At 43.7% G+C, this 24,281-nt stretch overlaps 1 protein-coding gene and 1 pseudogene across 3 annotated transcripts in view; one reads left to right on the top strand and one right to left on the bottom strand.

The window, feature by feature from the left end:
* Positions 1 to 10,163, top strand: part of Ercc3 (excision repair cross-complementation group 3) — a 27,466-nt gene extending 17,303 nt beyond the window's left edge. For 2 of the 3 annotated variants that reach the window (XM_013521085.1, XM_005397616.2), the window contains exons 11-15: positions 1,838 to 1,934; positions 2,840 to 2,957; positions 5,915 to 6,033; positions 7,766 to 7,918; positions 9,712 to 10,163. In XM_013521085.1, the coding sequence (XP_013376539.1) occupies positions 1,838 to 1,934; positions 2,840 to 2,957; positions 5,915 to 6,033; positions 7,766 to 7,918; positions 9,712 to 9,843 (619 nt within the window). In that variant the 3' untranslated portion in view covers positions 9,844 to 10,163. Of the gene's footprint in view, positions 1 to 1,837; positions 1,935 to 2,839; positions 2,958 to 5,912; positions 6,034 to 7,765; positions 7,919 to 9,711 lie in introns of those variants that run through there. The other variant, XM_005397617.2, reaches the window with a different exon arrangement.
* Positions 10,164 to 10,699: 536 nt separating this feature from the next.
* Positions 10,700 to 24,281, bottom strand: part of LOC102006747 — an 18,667-nt pseudogene continuing 5,085 nt past the window's right edge.

The raw sequence follows: 24,281 nt of genomic DNA on the forward strand, positions 1-24,281 counted from the left end.
TTTTTTTTGGTTTTTCTCCGGTACCGGGAACCGAACTCACGACCTTGCGCTTGCCAGGCAGGCGCTTTTGCCGCTGAGCTAAATCCCCAGCCCCTCCCCCAGGACCCTTCTTCAAGTGACTCCCGGCCAGTGAAACACCCGCGGCTAGCTCCTGGCTGCAGCCTCCTGCACATCTGTTGTGGGGGAGGTTAATTTACCTGGCACTGTCAGTGCTGAGCCAGCCTAACACAGGGAAGGGCAGCAACTGTATCTGTCTTGTGTGTAATAGAATGATAGTTACAACTTTCATTTGTAACCTTTTCTTTTTTGTACTTGTCCTTTAAATGTAGAAAATGTTTTATTTTTATTTCCTTCTGAAGTGATTGTGTGGATCCTAGGCCTTTCTTCTTACCTTCTAATGGATGCCCTGTGTTGGGAGAAGTCTGTGAGCTTCCTCCCGGCCTTCTAAGAAGCAGACGGCTGTCGTTGACATGCACTGCAGGACAGACCAGCAGGGTGAGAGGCAGTGTGGAGTAGCGAGCAGAGCACTGCCTTTGGGGTCACACTGGGTTTGGGTCCCAACCTCTCCTCTTAGGAGCATGTGACCTTGGGAAGGAGTTTTTTTGCTCTGAACCTTCTCCTGCTTCTTGGTCACTTGCAGTTACCAGCACCTCTCCCAGAGGTTCGTCCCTGATTCTCTTCACTGAGGGATGGTCACCCTTTGTTAATTTCCTACGCGGGAGAACCCTTCAGAAACCTTCCTTGCCGCTGTGCAAGGAGCTTTACCTGATGGTGGGGGAGAGAAAAAACTACCTGAAAACCCAGGTATCAGGAGACAGGCTGTTCGGATGAGTGTGGCTTCCCGGGCTTTTTCACAGCACAACACATAGACATACTTTCATGTGGGGTGGGGCCCTGGACACTCTCCTTGCTAGGGGAGGCAGCTCATGCTGGGCTGTCTAGAGGCCAGCAGTCTGGGTGTATACCTGCCCAGGCCTGCCCACCCACAGGACAGGGGTTGTTCTAACCCCTCAATGGATGCTGCTGTGGGTACTGCTATGCCTGGGCTGGGGATAACTACATTTGGGCTTCACCTTGTCAGGCTCCTGATCCAGTTTCCTGTGTATATATTGGGAAACATGAAACTTGCCTTTTTGGTTCTGAGGAGCACTGGCAGGATGGATTATTTTTTTAAAATAGAGTACCTACCCAGCAGGCATAGGCAGGCCTGGGTATCTGGCACCTGTCCTCATTGTGCTTATAATTATCATCATCATTATTCTGACCTTGGGAAGTCACCCAAGCCAGCCAGTGATGCATTCCAAGACAAAAAACAAAGCTGTGGCCTCCTAGGTAGCATGGGCCATCAGTCAGTGTGGTAGGTTTGTGTCCTCTGGCAGGGAGCTGGAATCTGAAGAAAAGAGTTTGAAGTTAGTGTTGTAGAAGGGCCTTTAGCCTTTGCCCTTTCTGCTAATTTCTGGGAGGATGCTTGTGTCCTTAGGGGACAGTTGCAGCCAGCCTTTTGTTTGGACCTAAGAATGTTTTCTTTGCTGTGTCTACTTGGGCTTCATAAAACTGAGGATCCTGCTTTGTATAGACTGTGTGCCTGGAGGACAGATGTTGAAGAAGGAAAAACTCAATGGAGAAAGAAAGGAGGGAATCCTGAAGAGAGTGATGGGTCTGGACCTAGAGTGTGGGATGTTGGGGTGTAGGTAGGGTGTGGCTACAGTCAGTTCTGGTATCCCGCTGACGGACAGCTTCCAATGAGACAGGACCTTGCTTGGGCTCCTTTTTCCCTTGGCTATGCTTTCAAGGTAGCTGAGGCGTGATCTGTGGTCTTTCTGTGCTTTTTCTCTAGACCTTATATCTATGGGCCTACATCCCAGGGAGAGAGGATGCAAATTCTCCAAAATTTCAAGCACAACCCCAAAATCAACACCATCTTCATATCCAAGGTTTGTATGGCACATGGGCGTGGGTGAGGGATGTAGCACTATGGAGGGTCTGGAATGCACTGATTCCTGGATAGTGAGTTGATGTTGGTTTGGGGGAACTTAGCACATGCATTTTCATTCCCATGTGTCCAAGTGCTGGGCCAGGGGCTGGTGCTGGTGCCTATGGGCAGTGGGAAATGGGAATTTGGATGAGGCTCTCTTTTGGAGCTGAGCTTCCTCTGTCCTGGCCCTCGGCTCCCTTAGTGGATCCAGGCCCAACTGGGGAGTGGCGTTCCTCTGCCATGGAGTTGTCTCCTGATGTTTAGAAGTCATTCAGGTGAAGGCACCCCTGAGGCCCAGAAGAAGTAAGATCTCCCTGTTAGGTGATGTGGCTGAGCTGGCTGGGAACTTCCATGGCTGGACTCCTATGCTGGAGAGCACTCAGCTGTCAGGACTCTATGTAGGTTAGTGGCCCATATCACGTTGTCCTACATGTACTGCTGCTGGTCTCAGTGGTCATCAGATAAGAGTATGGGTGGCTTTCACAGACCTATTTCTGTAGCCAAACAAAGGAAGAGTGATTGCAGGTGCGTGTGTCGCCCTTGCACCCAGCACTGTGAGCCTTGTAGAGTCGGATTGGCGATGGTACGATTCAGGCTGTGAGACTCATTCTGTGTCCAAGGGAGCCTGTCTGAGATCACTGCTTCATCCTGCCTGCCACAGAAGGACCTTGGTGTGGAGAGAAGTGTCTCTCACTTATCTGCAGAGCTGATTTAAATTTAGGCCAGGGCTAGGGAGGTAGCTCAGTGGTAGAGTGTGTGCTTAGCATGCCCAAGGCCCTGGGTTCTACCCGCCAGCACTACAAAAATAAATAAATAAAAATACACTGTTTTGAATTCTACACCAGTTAATATTTTTTCTTGTAGGTAGGTGACACATCATTTGATCTGCCTGAAGCAAATGTCCTCATTCAGATCTCCTCACATGGTGGCTCCAGGCGGCAGGAGGCACAGCGACTAGGGCGGGTGCTCCGAGCCAAAAAAGGTAAAGGGTCTTCCCTCTGTTGCTGTGCGGGGGTGGGCAGGCCACGCCGGCTGAGCCACAGGCATATCCAGAGGGGAGCTCTGTCCTGGAGCTGGAGAGACACTGAAGGGAGGGAGTCCCAGTGCAAGGACCGAGAGCCCCCGGCCCTCATTATTTCTAAGGCCATGAGGGTGAATGGTGGGGTTTTTTCTGGGCAGTGGCCTGGAGTTGACACACGTGTGCTTTGGGCTGGGAAGTTGTATTGGTGGACAGAAGGGGGCAGTTGGAACCACAGGGCTTACTGGAGGAGACAAGGAAGGGCCACGGTGGACATGATGTTGTTGAAAGCTGCTGTGGATCTCCAGCAAGGAGAAAGAGGGTTTGGCAGGGCATGTGCTGGCCATGGAATGAGTGTAGCACTCATAACCTGTGCTACCCAGGTGTAGCTGGCAGCAGGGATGGGCAGGGCAGTGGAGTGAGGGGTGAGGTGCTGCTGCCATGGCTCTGATTTAGGAGGTGCAGGCTGCCTTTGTGTGTTAACTTCAGTAAAAGGGACCCTAGGCCCCATTGTGGGGCATGGTAGCAACTGACATGCTGTGAAGAGATGGTCACGTCTCCTTCTGGGACCAGGCACCTCTTATGGCAAGGACACAGGCCTGTCCTCAAGACATTTGGCTGTTGCACCAGGAGGCATCTGTACTGCTAGGATGTTTGAAAATGGCAAGATTAGCAGGATACTTCATGCAGATATGTTTCAGAGACAGCTTATTGATTATAGTTAATATGGAGAAAGGGCTAACAATCAAAATAGCATAGACTTCAGCAGCAGACTAAATGTGTGACTTTTGGCAAGTTACCTGTCCTCTGGGTTTTGGTCCCACCCAAAATGAGGGTGAGGTAACAGTCCTATCTTGTAGGACTTTTACAAGAATGAGTTTATATCGTTGGACATGGTGGTGTACACCTGTAATCCCAGCACTTGGGAGGCTGAGGCAGGAGGATCACCGAAAAGTTTGCGACCAGCCTGGGGCATATAATAAGTTTAAGGCCAACCAATACTACATAGTGAGGCTCTGTTATGGTTTGTCTGGATGTCCCTCCCCTGAAGCCTCATGTGGCCATGGGGGTGGACTTTACAGAGGCAGCTGAATCTAGAGTTTGTGATTGATTCATGGTCCACTGCTGGATTTAGGTAGCCTGTATACAATACAAGAGACAGAAAGAGGTCTGTCTCCCTCTCTTCTTGCTTATTACTTTTGCTGTCTTCCACTGCCATGAATGGATGCCTCTCTGCCATGTGCCACCCTGTCTTGGAGCCAGCTGAGTAGGAGCTGAAACCTCCACAAACTGTGAGCTAAGTAAACCTTTACCTCTTTAACTTTGGGTGTCAGGTATTTTGTCTCAACAACAAGAAAATTAACTTAAGAAGGCTCTGTCTCAAAAGAAAAAGAATGAGCTTATATAATATAGAATACAGTAGTATTCTTTTATAAGTACAGTAGTAGACTTTTATAAATTGACAAGGAATAGAGTCTATTAGTAAATATGAAAGTAATTTATTACTTATTCCATACTCTTCACCATATGAAAGAGCAAAGCTAGTTTAAAAACACATTTGACTTTAACTAGAATTCCATTTTCTTGGTGAAAAGGCTGTTTGAGCCTCAGCATTTTCACTAAGAAAATGGAATTCTAATTAAAGTCAAAAGCACATGCATCTGTGAGCTCATGTGAGACAAATGCTGGACTCCGGGGCAGTTTTAGATGTTTAAGCTACTGGCATTTAAACTGAAAAGCAGAAATGCTTGAATATTCTTGAAGGATCAGGTTTTTCAACCTAAAATATTTTCTGTAATAATTCTTCTTGTAACAGAGGTCTTCTCTCTGAGCTATCTTGTTTATGTTTTTAAAAGCAGAAACTTAAATGCCTGTAATCTGCGTAAAGTGTACACTTAGTGGTTTCTTTTTCTTTTCTTTTTTGGTCTTTTTGAGACAGGGTTTTGATATGCAATTCAGGCTGGCCTTGAACTCATTATCTAGCCCAGGCTGGCCTCAAACTCACAGTGATCCTCCTGCCTCAGCCTCCCAAGTTCTGGGATTATAGGTGTGTGCCACTGTGCCCAGCCCTCATTGCCCCTTGTTCCCAATCACTAAACTACTTTGGTCTCTTTGTGTCTGTTATGGACATTTCATATAAATGGAGCCATATTCTGTGACTCTTATTTCATTTAGTATAATGTTTTTAAAAGGATTATCCATACATATCAATACTTTATTCTAGTTTTTATTGCTAGATAATCCATGTTATGAACATGTTGCATTTTATTTATCCATTCCTCTGTTGATGAACACTTGAGTTGCTTCTGCCTTTTTAGCTCTTGGAATAATGTTGCTATGAAATTCATGCACAGATTTTTGTGTGGATGTTTTCAGTTCTCCTGGATGTGTACCTAGGAGTGGAATTGCTGGATCATGCTGTAATGACTCTTATGTTTAACATTTGAGGAGCTGGCAGACAGTATTCCAGAGCAGCTGCACTATCTTACATTCTCACTAGCAGGGTGTGAGAGTTCCAGTTTCTCTCACAACTTGACATTATCTCTTTGAGTCTACTGTCTGGGGGAGGCAAGCTGATAGCTCACTGTGGTTTTGGTTGGCGTTCCTGGGTGACCCTAATGGTGCTGGTGATCAGTGGTTCATGCCCCATTTTATAATTGGGTTATTTGTCTTGTTTGTTGTGACAGTTTGTGGTATATTCTAGATAGCAGTCCCCTGTCTGGTGTGCTTTGCAGATCATATTTCCTGGTTCTTCACTTCCTTGTTGGTGTTCTTAGAAGCACAAAAGGCTTTATTGAAAGTCAGGGTGATCGTGCCCTGCCCGCAGAGCTTTCCTACTCCAGTACTGCTTTCGAGCCTGAGATCCAAGAGTCTTGGCTTCTTGTGGCTAATGGCATCTTTTGCCCTGCCTTCTCCCACAGGGATGGTTGCAGAGGAATACAATGCCTTCTTCTACTCGCTGGTGTCCCAGGACACACAGGAAATGGCTTACTCCACCAAGCGACAGAGATTCTTGGTTGATCAGGGTTACAGCTTTAAGGTAGGTCCCCCCACCTGACATTTTCAGTATTGCCTTGTGGGAAGAGCGGGCCATCAGCCTGGGGCAAGCCTTAGTAGGCAAGTACATTAAGGAATCAGAGGCCAAGTGTCAGACTCCTTTGTCTCTGCATGAATTGCTAGGGACAGCACTAGTTATTAATGAAAAATGTGCTAGCCTGGCAGAACTGAGGTGTTAAAGGCCTGTGGCCAGTACTGCAGGTCTGAGCCTCGGGTCTCCATTCTTGGGAGGTACCACTCAGCATTCCTGTGTGTGCTGTCCAGACAGCAGAGCTATCCCATACTGCAAACCAGGGCTCTAAATAGCTTGGTAGTTCTGAAGCTTGGCTAACATTCGTTGGCTAAGGCGTTTACTTTCTTTTTAACATTTGTATTAGTTCATGTTTTCAGTACGTAATGATGACATTCATCCTGGGGAGTTGGCACAGGTACATCACACATCTTTATTCTGTTTACTTCCCCTTCCCCTCCCACCATCTCTAGGGGGCACTTTCTTTCAGGTTGTCATAACTGTGAGGTTTATGTCAGGACTTCGTGTCCCACAGAACTTCATTTGTGGGAAAGAAAATTCCCCCTGTGCTCCACTAAAGGAATGTTGCTAGAACGTCTGATTCCCAGGCTTTTGATTGGCAAAAGGCTACCTTTTCAGATGCTTTGTGCATGCATGCGTGTGTGCATGTGCACATGCCGTGTGCATACATGTGCATCCAGGCCTCTTCTGTATTACCACTGAGCTGTGCTGGCAGCCCTCAGTTATGTCTCTTTAGGAATTGGTGAACATTTCCATTAGTAGCCTAAGACAGAGGACCAGGTCATCTGGCCTCTGTCCTTCTAGTCAGAGGCAGTGACACTTTTCAGTCCTCTCAGGCTGTGCTAGAGGACAGGATGCTCAGATTTTAGAGGGTCTGTGTTGTGACTTGTTACCCATCTGCGTGAGTCTGTTCGCATGGCAGCATTGCAGGCTAACTCTTCAGAAGGCCAGCCCAGGGAGAGGCAAATCTGTGTTGGCTGTGCTGCCTTTGCTCAGAGCAGCCAGGAAGTCCTGAGAGTGGTGACCTGGAGTGGTCGAGCCCAGCAGGCAGGTGCTGTTGTCTGTACTCCGGATATCTGGCCACCTGAAGGACTCGGTCAAATCCTTACTGCTGGCACTTTTCTTTTAATTAACATCATGAAGATAATTGGGGTGAAGTGGCTTTCTGCAGGGGTGGGTAGGTCTTACAGTAAGTGATCCCTATAGATGTGAAAACTCAGCCTTCTCTGTGTTGCTTTACAGAAAATCTGGCTAATAATTCTTGACAGCTTGCCATTATTCTTCATTCACTCCCAGTGGTAGCACAGCGTCCAAGTGCAGTGTGGTGAAGCGTCCTTGTCAAAGGGCGTAGCCTCTACCTTTCCTTCTGTCTCTCTGCCCTTACCTCGGGAAAGACAGGAAAATCACACAGCGTAGTTGACAACCACTGGAGTTCCTGTCGATCTTCTGAAAAAGACCATTAGATGCTGTGTGCAGGAAGCAGATCCCCCCAGATTCCCTGCTCTTTCATTAGGCTGGCCCTGTTACAGGCCGCTCCTGGAGCGTTCGTGGAATGCCAGAGAGGAGCACTGTCTTGTTGGCCACCTGGTTGGCTGGGAAGGAAGTGAGCAGAATGAATAGCCCTGGGAGGAAACAGGCTGAGGGGAGAGGACAGACAGACACACAGCTGCTGTTGGGTTTGCAGGTGATCACAAAGCTTGCTGGCATGGAGGAGGAAGAGTTGGCATTTTCCACAAAAGAGGAGCAGCAGCAGCTCCTACAGAAAGTCCTGGCAGCCACTGACCTGGATGCAGAGGAGGAGGTGGTGGCGGGAGAGTTTGGCTCCAGATCCAGCCAGGTGAGCGAGTGGGTGAGGCTGCAGGTATCAGTGCTCCTGAAGGACAGCCCTGAGATGCACACACACGCACATGCAGCCCTGTGTGCATGTGAGCTCTGGGGGTTTGTAGAAAACAGGAAAATGTGAAGAGAATAATAGAAACAACCTTAATAACCTTTTAGTGCACGCCCCTTATGTACCTGGTTTTGGACATAGCTGGGATCACAGTGACTGCAACTGGTCTCCTGCTAGTCTATATCACAGTCTGGAATGAGGATTTGTTAGTCTTGATGTTGAAGCCCAGGGGGGCAAACCCGTGACTGCAGGTTGTCTGCAGCAGGCTGCTGGGTGCAGCTGTGAGTGACAGGTTGCTAGGCTTAAGCAAGTCAGCCCACCTCTGGTTCCTCCCTCAGTGATACAGCTGAGCCTTCTAGCCTATAAGATGGGTCTGAGGATAAACTCATATAATAGCTTCAGTATTTATTTTGAAGAATGTGTAGTTCTCTAAAAATACTTAACCTTTCATTTATATTACCGAGTGCTGGCCATGTTCCAGGCCAGTGGAATACATGTAATGAAAGCATCATTACAGAGCATTCTTGCCAGGTCCTTCAAAGAGAGAAGGGCAGCTTAGTCGGATGCTTTTGAATATAGTTGGTAGCAAAGCCAGAAGGTGAGCAGTGGTTCAAACAAGACAAGAAGGAAGCGGCCGTCACCTGGGCAGGTGCAGCCGTTCTTCCGGCCTGAGGCCTTCCTACCGCCAGCAGGAAGTGGTCTGCGCTGAAGCCCAGGGAAGCTTCCTGCAGCCATGGGCCCTAAGGTGCCATCTAGTCAGTCCCATCCCACAAGGTCAGGCTGTGGCAGGCATGGCACCAGTGTTGCCTGCATATTTCCCCTATAATCTGATGTCAGTCGTGTTGTGGGTTTGCGCCAAACACGAACCTCTAATTTCTGTTTACACTCTGTCAGCACAGATGTAATTATCCCCATTTTATAGATGCGTTCATTGAGGCAGACATTTAGTGTTTGCCCAGGGTCTCCCAGTAGGAAGCAGAGCCAGGACTCAAGCCTAGGACTTGCTTTTTTAATTTTTGAGTTTGGTCTCATGTTGCCCCCGATGGCCCGTGAACTCCTAGGCTGAAGGGATCCTTGAACCTCTGCCTTTGGTGTACCTGGGACTATAGCTGCAGTGTACCATGCCCAGCTTAACTCCAGGCTCAGCTTAACCCTGGGGCTTTCTGGCTTTCTCCTTGATTCAAAGCATATTATGGGGTATCCCAGGGATTTTAAGGGACTTCTGCCCTGTTAAAAAAAGCTGTTCAGAAATTGTCACTAAAATTGTGTAGCATTCTGGGTAAGAACTCTTGGGTTTTGATGCTAGACATGATGATGTATGCCTGTAATCCCAGCACTCGGGAGGCTGAGGCAGGAGGATTGGTATGAGTTCAAGACCAGCCTGGGCTACATAGTGAATTCAAGACCAGGCTGAACTAACTACATAGTGAGACCCTGTCTCAAAAAAATAAATAAAAGGACTCTGAGTCTCAAGCCAGACTGCCTGTATTCAAGTCCTGTTTCCTATGAGCTGTGTGGTCTTTAATCTCTTTGTGCCTTGGTTCCCTCTTGTATAGAGTGAGGATTACAGTGGTTGTAAGGATTAGATGAGGTAATACATCTAAAATGTTTAGAATAATGCCTAAGACAGTAAACGTTGCTTAAAAATAGCAAAATGCATTCAATGTTATTATATATTTTATAAATGTATTCTTCCCCCGTGAGACTAACTGAGAGCTGGGTTGTCCCCTCCTCTGCAGGCATCCCGGCGCTTTGGCACTATGAGCTCCATGTCCGGGGCGGATGACACTGTGTACATGGAGTACCACTCGTCCAGGAGCAAGCCTTCCACCAAGCATGTGCACCCGCTCTTCAAGCGCTTCAGGAAGTGAGGCCTGGGGTCCTGAGTGCAGCCTTGGTGCCAGGACTAGCGCTAGCGTTGGGAGTATTCTCTCCCACACCTGCATACTTCCCGCAGCCTTGCCCACACCAGTCTAAACATGTAGCTTGACTGTGTTGAACAAAACTCATAAGAGGTTTGGCTCAACCTTTGTGGATCACCCAGGGTTTCAAAAAATAAAAGAAGACTATTTTTTGGATTATCAGACTTTTTAGAAAGTAGGTCATTCCTGTACATAAAAGTATGTACCAGTTAAGGCGTGTTTGTCTTGATGTTCTATGGAATAAAAAAAAAAAATGAAACACTTGGCTATCGTGCAGTACACAGCGGATTTATTCCTGGTGTGGGTATGGGCTGTGTCTGCATGAGCACCTCATCAAGGCTGTGCTTTGCAGTGGGCCATGGAGCAGGATGGAGGTGAGCGTGGGGGAATGGCCTTGGGAGCGTGGAGAGGCATGGTCCTGAGGGAGGGGAGCTTGCACCAGCCCGGCGCTAGTCCCTGTTCACAGTTAGCTCTGGTGGACTCAGGCTGGCACTTCAGCCCCGCCGGCTTCCTTCTTTTCCTGTTCCCTCCAGGCTGGAGCCCAACACGCTGGTCCTCCAGTCGCTTAAAAGCCATCACCTCCTCAGAAAGCCTCTGCACCCAGCTCCTGGTGGCTCATCTCTGAGAGGACCGTCTTATTTCTCCTGCAAAATATGATTTGGATTTTGCTGGGAGGCAATATGTTTCCTTTATCTTTAAAGGTGTCTTTGAGCATCTCTCTTGTTCCTTCTGTGAAAGAAAAGGTGTTTCAGACAAGACAGGCAGGACTGCTCAGGGAAAGGCAGGCATGCACAGGGTGAAATGGCTATTCTGAGAAGGCTTGTCCCAGTAGAAACTCTCCCACCTGAGGAGTACGGAGGCCTATGCTAAGAGACTCCAGAATCTGCAGGGTCCCTGCTCCCTCGCTGCTCACTAGCAGTGTCCATTTCTGCACGGTGGGCGCCAGCACACCAAGGCTGTTGTTCCAGGAAGCAGCCACAGACCCTGCCTGGGTTGTTGGCGTTCTAAGCAAGACACAGTCTCTGTTCTGTGAGCCGACCTCTGGGGACGGGTGCCAACCCCAGGAGATGGCAGCAGGGGCCCAACTAGAAGGTGGTTTTGAATGGCTGGACCCAAGGCTGTGTGGAGGCCCCTCAGCCCTGCCTGTCATGTCCCTGATGGGCTGGCACGCAGGTGCTCCGGCTTGAATATAACCATTATTTTCAGTCTCACCTGTCACATCATGTACGTGAGATATGCAAATAATACCACACATCTGTGTTTGCATTTTTTCCCTTGTGCTCTGTGCTTTCTCGCCTGCCAACAGTGTTTTATTTTAGCTGAGCTCTGTGATCTTAGCAGGGATGTTTGTGGGCTGGGAGTACAGCGCAGCAGTAGAACATTTGCCTAGCATGTGCAGGGCTCTGGGTTCCATCCACAGCATCAAAAAAAGCAAACCAAAAGTAGGAACATCCTTTGTGCTAAAAATAGATTACTGCAAACTTTTGTTAAGATTCTCCTCTTCAACCAGACCACTGAACTTTGGCCCAGCCTTGCAGTAATCCTTTCAAAGAAAGTCCAATTCTGGATTGGAATTCAGTCCAAGTCTAAATTTTATTTAATTAAATTTAATCAGTTATTTATAACGATGTAACAAGTTCCTTTTTCCTCTGAATTTCCAAGTGTTTGTTTCTAGGATATAAACGTACAAATTGGTTTGTATGTATCAATACTGTATTCTGCAATCATGCTAAATTCACTCATTAGTTATAGGAAATTTTTTGTGTAGATTTCTTGACCAAACCAGTAAAAACATTGAAGACTTGTACAGTACTGTCAGCCAATGTGACCTGGTTGACATTTAGGGAATATTCCACCCAATAGCAGCTGAATAATAATTTTTTTCAAATACACACAGATTGTTTATCAAGATAGAACCAATCTCTGGTCATATAACAAGTCCAGTAAATTCAAAATGACTCAGGCCATACAAGCTATATCCTGACCACAGTGGAATTAAAAATTAGTAACAGGAATCTCTGGGAAAACCCCAAGTTTTGGAAAATGGGATGATTAACGTTATATGTTAATTAGGGTAGAGAGGGTAGCCAGATAGCTGGTAAAGCATTACTAGTAGGTGAGTCTATTATGCTGTTTATGAGAGAGGAGCTTCTGAGCCAGCAGAGTAACTTGAGAAGACCACCCCACTGACTTGGATGGGCATCATCTAGTATGTCAAGGACCCAGAGAGAGCAAAAAGATGAAGAAGGCGAGCCAGGACAGTGACTGCTCCCTGACATTAGTGTTGGAGTTTCATGAACCTTCATAGTCTTCTTGGACCTTCACCATTGGCCCTGTGGTTCCTGGGCCTTCGGGCCTTAACTGGAATTTGCACCACCTGCTTTCCTGAGGCCCCAACTTGCAGATAGTAGATTGTGGGACTCCTCAGCCTCCATAATCATGAGAGCTACTCTTGCAGAAAGTCACCTCTTCCCCTTAGTTTAGTTCTGTTTATCTGGAGAACCCTAATACAGACACTATATAATACAATTCTTAATACAAAAGAAAACGGTAAAAAAGGAGATTAATATTTTGAACTAAGTGAAAATGAAACTATATTTTTAAATTTCCTATGTGAGTGTTGACTTCTTAAAACCTTTTCTGGCTGGTGACAGACCATCCCTCCTGGGACTGGCCAGTTCTTTGGGATAGTGAGAGCCCAGTCAGGACCATGCCTTTGATACCAGTCCAGAGCACACCTCTTTCTGGCCCGTGAACCCCGGGAAGCAATATGCTGCTTTAATTATCCCAGTCCCACGTGTCAGACATCTATGGACCACTCACATAGCATTAGAATCATTCACACTAGCCGAACCTAAAATCTGATCTGCTGTGCCTTGAATCTATCCTGATCTGCTGTGCCTTTTCCAAGGCAATGCCAGTAAAAACTAGCCTGAGCTTGCCACTCCTGCAGGCTGAGCACTCTCTGGCTTTTCCATGTGGCTGGGCATGATGTGACATGCCACATATTTCTAGGACCCATGAGTATAACAAACTTTCATGTCTCCTCTTGTGGCAGCATCTGACTGACACCACACGAGAAGACCAAACTGAACGCACTCTGTCAAAGTTTGGGCAGTGGTGGTGGTGTTGCAAGCAGATCTGTACTTACGGGAAATGTATAGCATTAAACTATATTAGGAAAGAAGAAAGATCTCAAATCAGTGACTTCAGCTTCCAGTTTAAGAAACTAAAGAAGAACTAATGAAATAAAGCAAGCTGAAGGAAGATTGTAATAAAATCAAAATAGACAAAACAATACAGAACAGTAATGAAACAAAACATTTTTCATATGAAATTAGCTTTTGTAAACTGATAAAACAGCGAGACTGATCAGGAAAAAAGAGACACAAACTTCCAATTCAGGAGTGAAAAAAGTGACATTACCATACAAATTCTACAGACAAGAAAAAGATAAGTGAATTTTATGGATAACTATACAACCCCACCATCAACCTAGGAAGAAACATTAATAACAAAAGATAAAAGTATTTGAAGAAAACTGCAGGCCAATATCCTTTATAAACATCTATAAAAATTCTTAACAAAATTTTAGCAAATCAAAAGATTTATAAATAGGATAGTAAATCATGACTAGATTTTATCCTAAGATTCTGAAGTTGATTTAACATTCAAAAAAATCAGTCAATATGATTCACCATATTGAAAAACCATGTGTTCTTTTCATTAGATCCAGAGAAAAGATTTGACAAAATCCAATATCCTTTCATGACAAATATTCTCAGAAGACTGGGAATAGATGAAGCCTCAAAACAGTGCAGGCTATCTGCAAAACAAAACAAAACAAAACAAAAAACTTCCAACATTGTATTTAATATTTGAAGACTGAATGCTTTCCCTGACAGTTGGCATCAAAGCAGGTATGTGCATTCTTGCTACCTGTGTGTTGCATTGTACTGGAGGTGTAGCTAGGGCAATAGAGTTAGAATAAAAGTTTTACAGATTAGAATGAAAGTAATAAAATATCTTTACTTGCAGATTAAATCTCATATAATCTACAGAAAAAAGCTTCAACTAATGAATTTATCATAGATGTACGATACAGTATTGATACAATATTGATATGTAAAATCAAGTATATATGTATATATTGCAACAAAGCTATTTGTGATCAGTGTTTGAGACTACATCCTTCAGAAATTTAATTTTAACAACATGATAAATCTCTTAAAACTTGAACTTTGAACAGCTAGACTTTTATTTTCCTAGAATATAAGAATTTATTTCAAATAAAAATTATTTTCCAGAAATGAGATACCATTTCAATAAGTGTTTTTTTTTTTTTTTTTTTTTTTTTTTTTTTTGGTCTGTTTTCAAGTTTCAGAGAACTGTCTTCAGAGAACTCATAAAATAAAAAAAATAGGACTGATATTCTTTACAAATAATTTTGATCAAATGTGCTCAAAAAAACGTTCCTTAACATTCTATATTGTACATTGTTTAGTAGGAATGAGCTTCTGTTATTTACTAAGAGAATGAGTAGTGGGGAGCAGGATCCACTGAGAATTTCATACCCAGCTTCTTTTTTGGGGAACCCATGTGCAGGGTCATCTGCGCTATAACCAAATGGTGTTCCATACCCTGGAACTGTGTGGCCAGAAGCAGCTGTAGCCCCAAGGAAAGCTCAGAATCAGAGTTCCCCTTCTGCCTCACTGCCTGGACTACTGTAGACATGACTATTCACAACATCTTTTGCTTAAGGAATCTTTATTTTTTGCTGCAGTGGATTCACAAAACAGTTTCTTCAAATGTGCTAAAGCTGTGCTTGTCTTTGCCACTTTTTTATTTGGACCTGCACCTCTGAATTTCTATCCATTTACTTCCATCTCCGCTTGTTATGCTTCCACCAGTCTCTGAGATTAGTTCATGCCTAAAGCCTCTTCTTTCTTCGCTGAGCTCCATTATAGGAGTTTTGCCACTTGCTATGAGGCCCTGAGTTCATATGAATGTACTGGAGGTTTCAGTTATAGAATTTCCAGTATTATTGCTTGAGTTTGAAGGCACTTCCGATTTTGCTTTCATTGTCTTGATTTTTCATCAGAACACATACATTCAATATCTGCACCAAAGCTATTGGGTGTCCCATTGCCTGTAACTTCACTGCTATGTGAAATTTTGCAGTTTTCTTGGATGGTCCTGCTACTTCTTAAAGTCGTGCCATCTATATCTGCAGACATTGTAAAGACTGGGGCACAGACTGGGCCAGACTGAGATGAGATTACGCTGAAGCTCAAGCCTGACTGATTTAGCCTCATTAGTGAATGCGTGAGGTCTATTGCTTTACTAGCCAGGATTTTCCTTGAGTTTTGTTTCATCTTATTGGAATCTTTATCATCCACTAATCCATCTTCAAATGGCCTCTTTAGAGCTGAAGACCCACCACATTCTTTATCAGTAATTGACCAGAATATTTCCTATAAGGCTTATTTAATGGAATGGGTTCCATCTGCAGAACTTTATAAGTCTGACCAAAAGCTGATGATCTGCACTGTGGGTGATAGCTTCTTTTTGCTGGATGGTCATATAGCTCAGAGCACCTGTTGGGTATGGTGTACAGACAGGATCATGAAGATGGGGATCCTCCACACACCGGCAGTAGTATTCCAGCTGTCAAACACTCCATTACTTGTCTCAAGGTCTTCCCAATGCTGAGAGGTCTAACAAGTACCTGCAGACTTTTTACATATAGGCTTCAGTGGCCGTCCTTGTAATGGTGCTCATGTGGGGACTGTGTTGCACATATCATGCAGAATAAGTGTTAAAGGCACAGAGGAGAGAGACCACTAGGGAGGGCTCTGTGTTCAGCAACCATGGCTGTTTATTCCCTCCTATGGGAGTGGCCTGAGATTAGAGTAGAATGAGGAGGAAGTGAGGGTAGAACAAAGGGTTAAAAAGGGAGAGGTGAAGTTGCCTTGAGAAATTTGGGGGCAGAGATAGTGTGGTTGTGCTTCTCCTAACAGGCAGGGCCCATGTGAGTGTGGTCACATTTCTCAGGACGGGTGGTACAAGTGGACATGGCTTTGTTCTTCTGTGGTTTCCTGCAGGGACTGTTGGTGAGAGCCTCACCCATTGGGCATGACAGTCCTGTCTCTATTGCTATAAAGAAAAAAGAGTAGGGGAGGTAGGCATTGTTTTTCATGGCTTCTTTGTGTGGAACATGTGGGTGTCATGGACACCTTAAGGTGACATTCCTGTCTCTTTGTTGTTCTTGAGAGTTCTTGGAGGAAGCGATGGTACAGGGGTGAAGGGTGGGGTGGTATGAGAAGTTAGTAAGGACTCAGACTTGGGGAGGGACTGGAATGGCTGTATAGGTGGTTAAAGATATGGAGATACAAAGCCAGTGATCTTGGCTAGGGATGGATTGGAATGGTTTAGCAAGGAGTGAGTTAACTGCAGGGTCCTGTAGAAATATTCAGGGAGCAGCGGGGGTATGACCATGGGGCATGGCGAAAAGAAAAGGAGGGCTAGCTGGACAAGAGAGTGCAGAGAGGAAGAGGATAATTTGAGCCCATCTGGGGAGAAGTCACGCAGAGTGTCCTGAAAGAGGAAATCTTTTATCCACATAAGATTGACTCAAAAGTAAGGGGGCCTGAGGGTGGAATCAAGAAAGATCAAGGTGGACCAAATGAAAGCAGTGGTTGAAATGGCAGGATAGGCCAGGGTAGGGCATTCAAGTGTCTTCTGGAATTTGGGTCAGCCTGACGTAAATAGGGAAAATTACTTGCAATTTTTACAAGGAGGGGTCAGGCGAGTTATCAGCAGGACACAGCTTTACTCAGGAGTGATGTACCCACTGGGGAGGGTCACACAGATGGACTCTTGTCAGGGTGCTGCAGATGACCAGGAAGGGTCCTGGCTACTTAGACTTGAGGGTCCAGGGGTTTATATCTTTAGGACAAGTTTGTTAGTCAGGCTATCTCTATAAGGCTGGGTATTGGGAAAAGGCTGGAGAAGGTTAGCAGCATGTCATGTCTATTTTCGAGCTTGTTGCAGAACTGGGATATATTCTCTGATGGGGCTGGCCCCTGGGCTGGGGTTTGGCCCCAGCAGAAAGGTGCGGCCATACAAAAGCTCAAATGGGCTTGATCTTGTAGGTTCCCAGGGAGTGGTTTGCATGTTAGGGAGAGAAATTTGGAGCAGGGAAATCCAATCTTTATTTTTGTTTGTTTGTTTTGTTTTTGGTTTTTCTCCAGTACCGGGAACCGAACTCATGACCTTGCGCTTGCCAGGCAGGCGCTTTGCCGCTGAGCTAAATCCCCAGCCCCGAAATCCAATCTTTATAGATCTAGAGTGTGAACTTAGTGAGGTGAGCCTTGAAGAGGCCATTATCTCTCTTTTTGGACAATTGAGGCTGGTAGGGGGTGTGGAGGTTTTATTGGACACCAAGTGACTTGGATACCTCATGGGTAATTTCACTAATGAAAGCTGGGCTGTTGTTTGATGGAATAGAGGTGGGGAGAACAAACCTGGGGATAATATGTGCTAGGAGGGGGTTGACAATGGCTGAGGTCTTTTTTAAGCCAGTGGGAAAGGTTCTATCCATTCAGTAAAGGTATTGGCACATATCAGGAGATATATTAACTTTTGCACCTGTGGCATGTGGGTGAAATTAATTTGCCAGTCCTGAGTTGGAGAAAAACTTCATTCTTCATGGGTAGGAAAAGGAGGGTTAGAGTTATGAGGTAGCATCTGATCAGCAGGAGGCTCTGGGGGAAGGGAGGGTAGCAGCTGTGGCAGCTTCAGCAGGAGACTTGGCAGGGGGAGAAAGGGGGACTGGAAGAAGGAAAGTTTCCCATGGAGAGCAGAGAGAGGTAATTGTCATGCCCATTGTGTCAAAATAAGAGCAGCAACCAGGTCCACAACAGATGTCTGCAGTTGGGACTCAGGGCCATAACAGAACATGAGTGAGTGGCCAAGGCAGGCAACCCACAGTTAGCCAAACATCAAGGGAAGACTTGATGTTTTTCTTCCCAGAAGGTGTTTCCATGACCAGCAGTGGGTTTAAACAGCACAGAAAGTAGAGTGAGCCTCTGTCTGTTCCAGGGGGCAAAAGGGTAGAAAGATAGGAAGGGGGCAGGGAGAAAGTGTGAGAGGTAGGAGAAAGACATGAGTCCCTGAAAATTATGGGATGAGGAGAAGGTGAGTGGGGCATGTTTAGTGATTTTGAGCATTTCTAGGAGTAACAGAGCCTCTTAACGTATGAAAAAATGCATGAGAAAAGGCCTTGTGCTATAAGGGCTCAGTGGGGTCTCCATTTATGTTTGTAGAAGGGTTTAGTGAGGGGAGCAAAGGTGGGACCCCAGAGGCAGAAGTATCCTGTTATGCTGAGAAAGGAGAGGAGCTGTCATTTGCTGATTGGGGTTGGAATCTGGGAGATCAAGTGGATGCGGTCTGGAGGTAGGACTCTGGTATGTTTGTGGAGAATGATGTCCAGATAGGTGATGGATGGGGAAGAGATTTGAGCCGTAAAGGAAGATACATGGTATCTCTGAGTCTAGATGTTGTAATAATAAGAGGGTGTCTCTATGGGATGATTTTGTTTTTGTTTTTGTTTTTTGTTTTTTTTCCGGTACCGGGAACCGAACTCATGACCTTGCACTTGCCAGGCAGGCGCTTTGCCACTGAGCTAAATCCCCAGCCCTCTATGGGATGATTTGTATGAGGGGCTGTAGAAGAGGAGGTCAGCTCAACTATATACTGTAAGAGATTAGAGGAAGAGGTAAAAGGAGAGCAAATCATGGGTGAGAGCCTGACTGAAGTCATGGGGGCTGTCCCAGAAACCCTGTGGCAGGACAGTCTAGGTCAGCTGTTGGGACTGATGAGTGTCAGTGTTTGTCTAGGTAAAGGTGAAGAGAGGTTGTGAGGAGGGGTGTAGGGGAGTAATGAAAAAGGTATCCTTTAAACCTAAGAGTAGTGAGTTGTAGACAGAGGGACAGAAGAAAATTTTTTGTAGGGGGTAGGTGCCATGGGGTGTATGGGAAGGACAATCTGATTGATAGTATGGAGATCTTGTACCAGACTATAGAAGCCACCTGCCTTTTGTACCAGGAGAATGGGCATGTTGTAAAGGGAGTCAGTGGGAATTCAGAGACCATGTCACAACAGATGAGAAATAATAGGTTGTAAATCCCATAAAGCTGGGTCAGGGATGGGATATTGTTGTTGAGTGGCTAGGCTTGAGAAGGATGGTGAGTGGTTGTTGGAATGAAGCCAAGAATGGAGTAGACGTGTTGAGATATGGGGAAATGATGGGAACTGCAAGGTGGAGAGGGACAGGGAAGGAGTCATTAGGATGGCTATAAGTGTTGGTTGTGTCCCAGGGATGATCAAAGTTGCTGACAACTTGGCTAAAATGTCTCAACCTGAAAGGGGAAGGGACAGGTAGGGACAACTAAAAAAGAGTGTGGGAAAAGATTGTTGACCTAATTATCAGACTAGGGGGATTTGAAACACATAGAGACTTTGTTGTTAATGATCACAATAGTGGTCAGAGCCAGAAAGACCAGTCCTTCAAAAAAGGAAGGGTGGAATGGCAGGTCCTCATAACAATGAACAAGTGGATGGACTTACCCTCCACTGTAGAGTTACCTGGAATTCAGCATTTGAGATGTTCCAAGGGGTCACTGAAGCTGTGGCACAGTGCCAAAGAACCAGGGGCTGGGCCAAACAGGAAGCAACTTCTCATCCCCGACAAATTGAAGAGGTGGGATCTTGCAATACTCAAAGCTGAAAAACCAGCTACACCTGGAAGATACTTCAGAGAAGTAGTAATTTCCTAAGGGTCCTAAATACAAGCAACAAAGCAACCCAACATAGGCAATTTATAAGCATCACCCCAAGGAATTAAAATTAAAAAAAGAAAAGAAAATGAGAAGACACTTAAGCAAAATGTAACCCCAGACTTCTAGCTCATGAAGGCAAACCAAGGGGCAATGAGGTGGAACAATCCAAAAACCACCCAACCAGACTCTTTCAAGTGGCAACAAAAAAGCAATTGAATAAGGCTTTAGAAAAAAATCAAATCAGAAATAATTTCTCAGATAACTGCAGAGATGGTGTCCACAATGAAGACCATGCTTAGTAACTCTAGAGCAGATACAGACAAAAAATAGAGGAGCTTAAGAAAATGATGAAAACAATGAATGCTCAGCATAAGAAAGGAATGGAATCTATAAGGCAGGTTCAAGCAGATATCCAGAAGAATAAGTATTCCATTGAAAGTATCCATTGCAGAGTAAGCCAATGTGAGGACAGGATCTCAGATAGAGAAAACAGGCTTGCAGTTAAAGATCGTGAAAAGAAAGATTTCTTAAAAATAGCAAGAGGCCATGAGAAATCAATCCAGCAGCTTCTAGATGAGGCAAAGAAGAATAACTTAAGATTGATTGGAGTCAATGAAAAAGCAAAAGATAGCACAAATGATTAAAAAAAACAGTCACAGATGCCATGGCAGAAAACTTCCCTGGTAGAGAAAAAAGAATTTAACATACAGGTAAGGGAGGCATGTAGAACTCCAACTAGCCACGATCAAAAAAATCTAGAGCCAGGCATATCATAGTCACGATTCCAGAAATTCAACACAAGAATCAGATCTTAAAAGCTAGGGAAAAGAAACAAATCACCTATAAAGGAAAGCCCATCAGAATCACAGCTGACTTCTCAGCACAAACTCTCAAGTCAAGGAGAGCTTGGAGTGAAGTATTTCAAGTTCTAAAGGAAAACAACCTTCAATCCAGATTAATGTACCCTACAAAACTATCTTTCAAAACTGATAGAGAAATAAGATATTTCCATGACAAAGAACATCTGAGGAAATTTATGACCACCAAACCTGCACTCCAAAATTTTTGAAGGACATTCTAGAAAGAGATAAGGACTACAATTCCATGAACCCCAGCAAAATGAATCCATGAGGCAAGGCAAACAATTAAACAGAGGGAAGGGAAAAAAGAGAGGGAGCCAACAACAGAAAAATAAGATGACAAGGATTAGTCAATATATCAGTTATAATCATCAGTGTTAATGGTCTCAATTCACCAATCAAAAGACACAGACTGGCAGAATGGATCAAGAAGCAAGATCCAACAATATGATGTGTACAAGAAACATACTTAATTCAAAAAGAAATTCATAGACTGAAAGTCAAAGGATGGGAAACAATACTTGATGCAATAGTAACCCAGAAAAAAGCAGTGGTAGCTATTCTATTTGCAGACAAAGTGAATTTCAAGTCAAGAGTGATTAAGGGAGATAAAGAAAGTCACTACATCCTTGTAAAGGTGACAATTCAAGAGGAAGAGACAGCAATCATAAATATATATGCAACAAATACCAGTGCACCCAACTGTATAAAAGAAATATTAATAGGCATAAAAAATCACATAAACACTAATACAATTGTACTGGAGGATCTCAATACCCTACTATCACAGAAAGACAGATCAAGTAGATAAAAAATCAAAAATGAAATATTAGAACTGAACCAAACTTTTGAATAAAGTAGATGTCTACTTTAAAGTAGATGTCTACAAAGTGCTGCAGCCTACAATAGCAGAATAGCAACAAATTATCAAGAAGATTATATACCATGACCAAGTGGGACTCATCCCAGGGATGTAGGGATGGTTCAACATACATAAGTAAATCAATAAGTGTAATACACCATAGCAATAGAGCCAAGGACCAAAACCATATGATCATCTCAATAGAAGCAGAAAAAGCTTTTGACAAAGTTCATTCTTCTCAGCGGCACATGGGACATCCTCCAATATAGACCACATATTAGCTCATAGAATATGCTTGAGTAAATGCAAAGGAATTAATATTATCCCATGCATATTATCAGACCATAGTGCAATGAAATTTGAAATCAATGGCAAAAAAAACCACAAGAACTTCATAAACACATGGAAATTGGATAGCACCCTCCTGAACAACCAATGGGTCACAATGAAATTAAAGAAGAAATTAGAGAGTTTTTACACTTAAATGATAATAACAATACAACATACCAGAACTTATGGGACATAATGAAAGCAGTGCTAAGAGGGAAATTTATAGCAGTGAATAGCCATATCAAGAGAAAAGGGAAAGTGCAAATAAACAACTTAATGGTGAACCTCCAACTTCTAGAAAAAGAGCAGACTAAGCCCAAACCTCATATGAGGAAGGAAATTATAAAGATCAGAGCAGAAATTAACACATCAGAGACTAAAAAAATAGAAAGAAACAATTAATCAAAGAATTGGTTCTTTGAAAAATTAAATAAAATGTACAAACCCTTGGTCAACCTTATCAAAAAAGGAAAGAAAAGATTCAAATCCACACAATTAGGAATGAAAAGGGTAAAATCACAATGGACCCTGTAGAAACTGAGAAGATCATCTATACCTGCTTTGAAAACTTGTATTCTAATAAGATGGAAAATGCAGAAGAAATGGACAGACTCCTATATACATACAAATTACCAAAGCTGAATCAAGAAGATATAAAAATCTTAAATAATCCAATATCAATCAATGAAATTGAAGACATAATTAAAAACCTACCAACAAAGAAAAGTTCAGGCCCTGATGAATTCACTGCTCAATTCTACAAGAAATTTAGAGAAGACCTAACACCACTACTTCTCAAATGCTTTAATGAAATTGAAAGGGAAGCAATACTCCCAAATTCATTCCTGGAAGCAAGCATTACTCTAATACCAAACCTGGAGAAGGAGCCTATTAAGAAAGAGAACTATAGGCCAATCTCCCTAATGAACATAGGTGCAAAAATACTCAATAAGATACTGGCAAACAGAATGCAGCAAATCATTAAGAAGTTTATAAACTAGGACCAAGCGAGATGCATCCCAGAGACGTAGGGATGGTTCAGCATACATGAATCAATAAATGTAATACATCGTATCAATAGAGCCAAGGACAAAAATATGATTATCTCAGTAGATGCAAAAAAATCTTTTGACAAAGTCCAGCACCTGTTCCTGATTAAAAAACCTCAGAATAGATGGTCTGTATCTCAGTCTGATAAAAGCCATCTAAGGCAAACCAACAGCCAACATCATACTAAATGGACAAAAACTGAAAGCTTTCTCTCCAAAATCAAGAACAAGACAAGGATGTCCACTGTTCCCACTCTTATTAATCATAATCCTTGAAACTTTAGCCAGAGCAATTAGACAAGGGAAAGAAATAAAAGGAATAATGATAGGAAAGGAAGAAATTAAACTATCATTATTTTCAGATGACATGATACTCTAAATAGAAGATCTGAAAAACTTCATTAAAAACCACTAGATTTAATAAACAAATTCAGTAGCATAGTTGGATAGAAAGTCTTCTCTAAAAAATCAATAGCCTTCCTATACATGAATAACAAACTCACTGAGGGGGAAATTAGGGAAACAACACCTTTCACAATTGCATCCAAAAAATGAAATAACTAGGACTCAATCTAACAAAGGATGTAAAAGACCTCTACACTGAAAAGTACAGTACTCTGAGAAAGGAGATTGAAATGGATATCAGAAAATGGAAAGATATCCTTTGCTCTTGGGTAGGAAGAACTAATATAGCCATACTTCCAAAATAGCCATACTTCCAAAATGTTATACAGATTTAATGTAATTCCAATCAAAATTCCAATAGCATATCTCACAGAATTAGAGAAAACCATCCTAAAATTCATTTGGAACCAAAGAGACCTAGAATAGTAGTGACAATTCTGGGCAACAAAGGCAAGGCAGGGGTTATCACAATCCCTGACTTGAAGTTATACTATAAAGCTGCTGTGATTAAAAAAAAGAAACAGTGTGCTACTGGAAAAAAAAAACAGATGTGAAGAACAATGAAACAGATTAGAAGATCAGAAACAACTCCAGACATATGCGACGACCTTATCTTTAATAAATGTGCCAAACACATTCACTGGAAGAAAGATAACCTCTTTAATAAATGGTGTTCGAAAAACCGGCTTTGCATATGCCAAAGATTCAATCTGTACCCATATCCTTCACCATGCACTAAACTAAATTCAAAATGGATCAAAGATCTAAATATTAAAACAGAAACATTCAATGCACTGGAAGATAGAACAGGTAAAACTCTTAAAGACATTGGTGTAGGCAAAGACTTTATGAATAAAATCCTGATCACACAGGAACTACCACAAAGAATTAACAAATGGAATCTCATCTTACTAAAAAGCTTTTGTACAGCAAGAGAAACCACCAACAGAGTGAAAAGACAACCCTCCAGGTGGGAAAAGATGTTTGCCAGCTGTGCCTCAGACAAAGGATTACTAGTGTGAATGTATGGAGAACTCAA

This window comes from Chinchilla lanigera, unplaced genomic scaffold, assembly GCF_000276665.1.
Source record: "Chinchilla lanigera isolate Chin_1 unplaced genomic scaffold, ChiLan1.0 scaffold00058, whole genome shotgun sequence".
NCBI classification, from domain to species: Eukaryota; Metazoa; Chordata; class Mammalia; order Rodentia; family Chinchillidae; genus Chinchilla; species Chinchilla lanigera.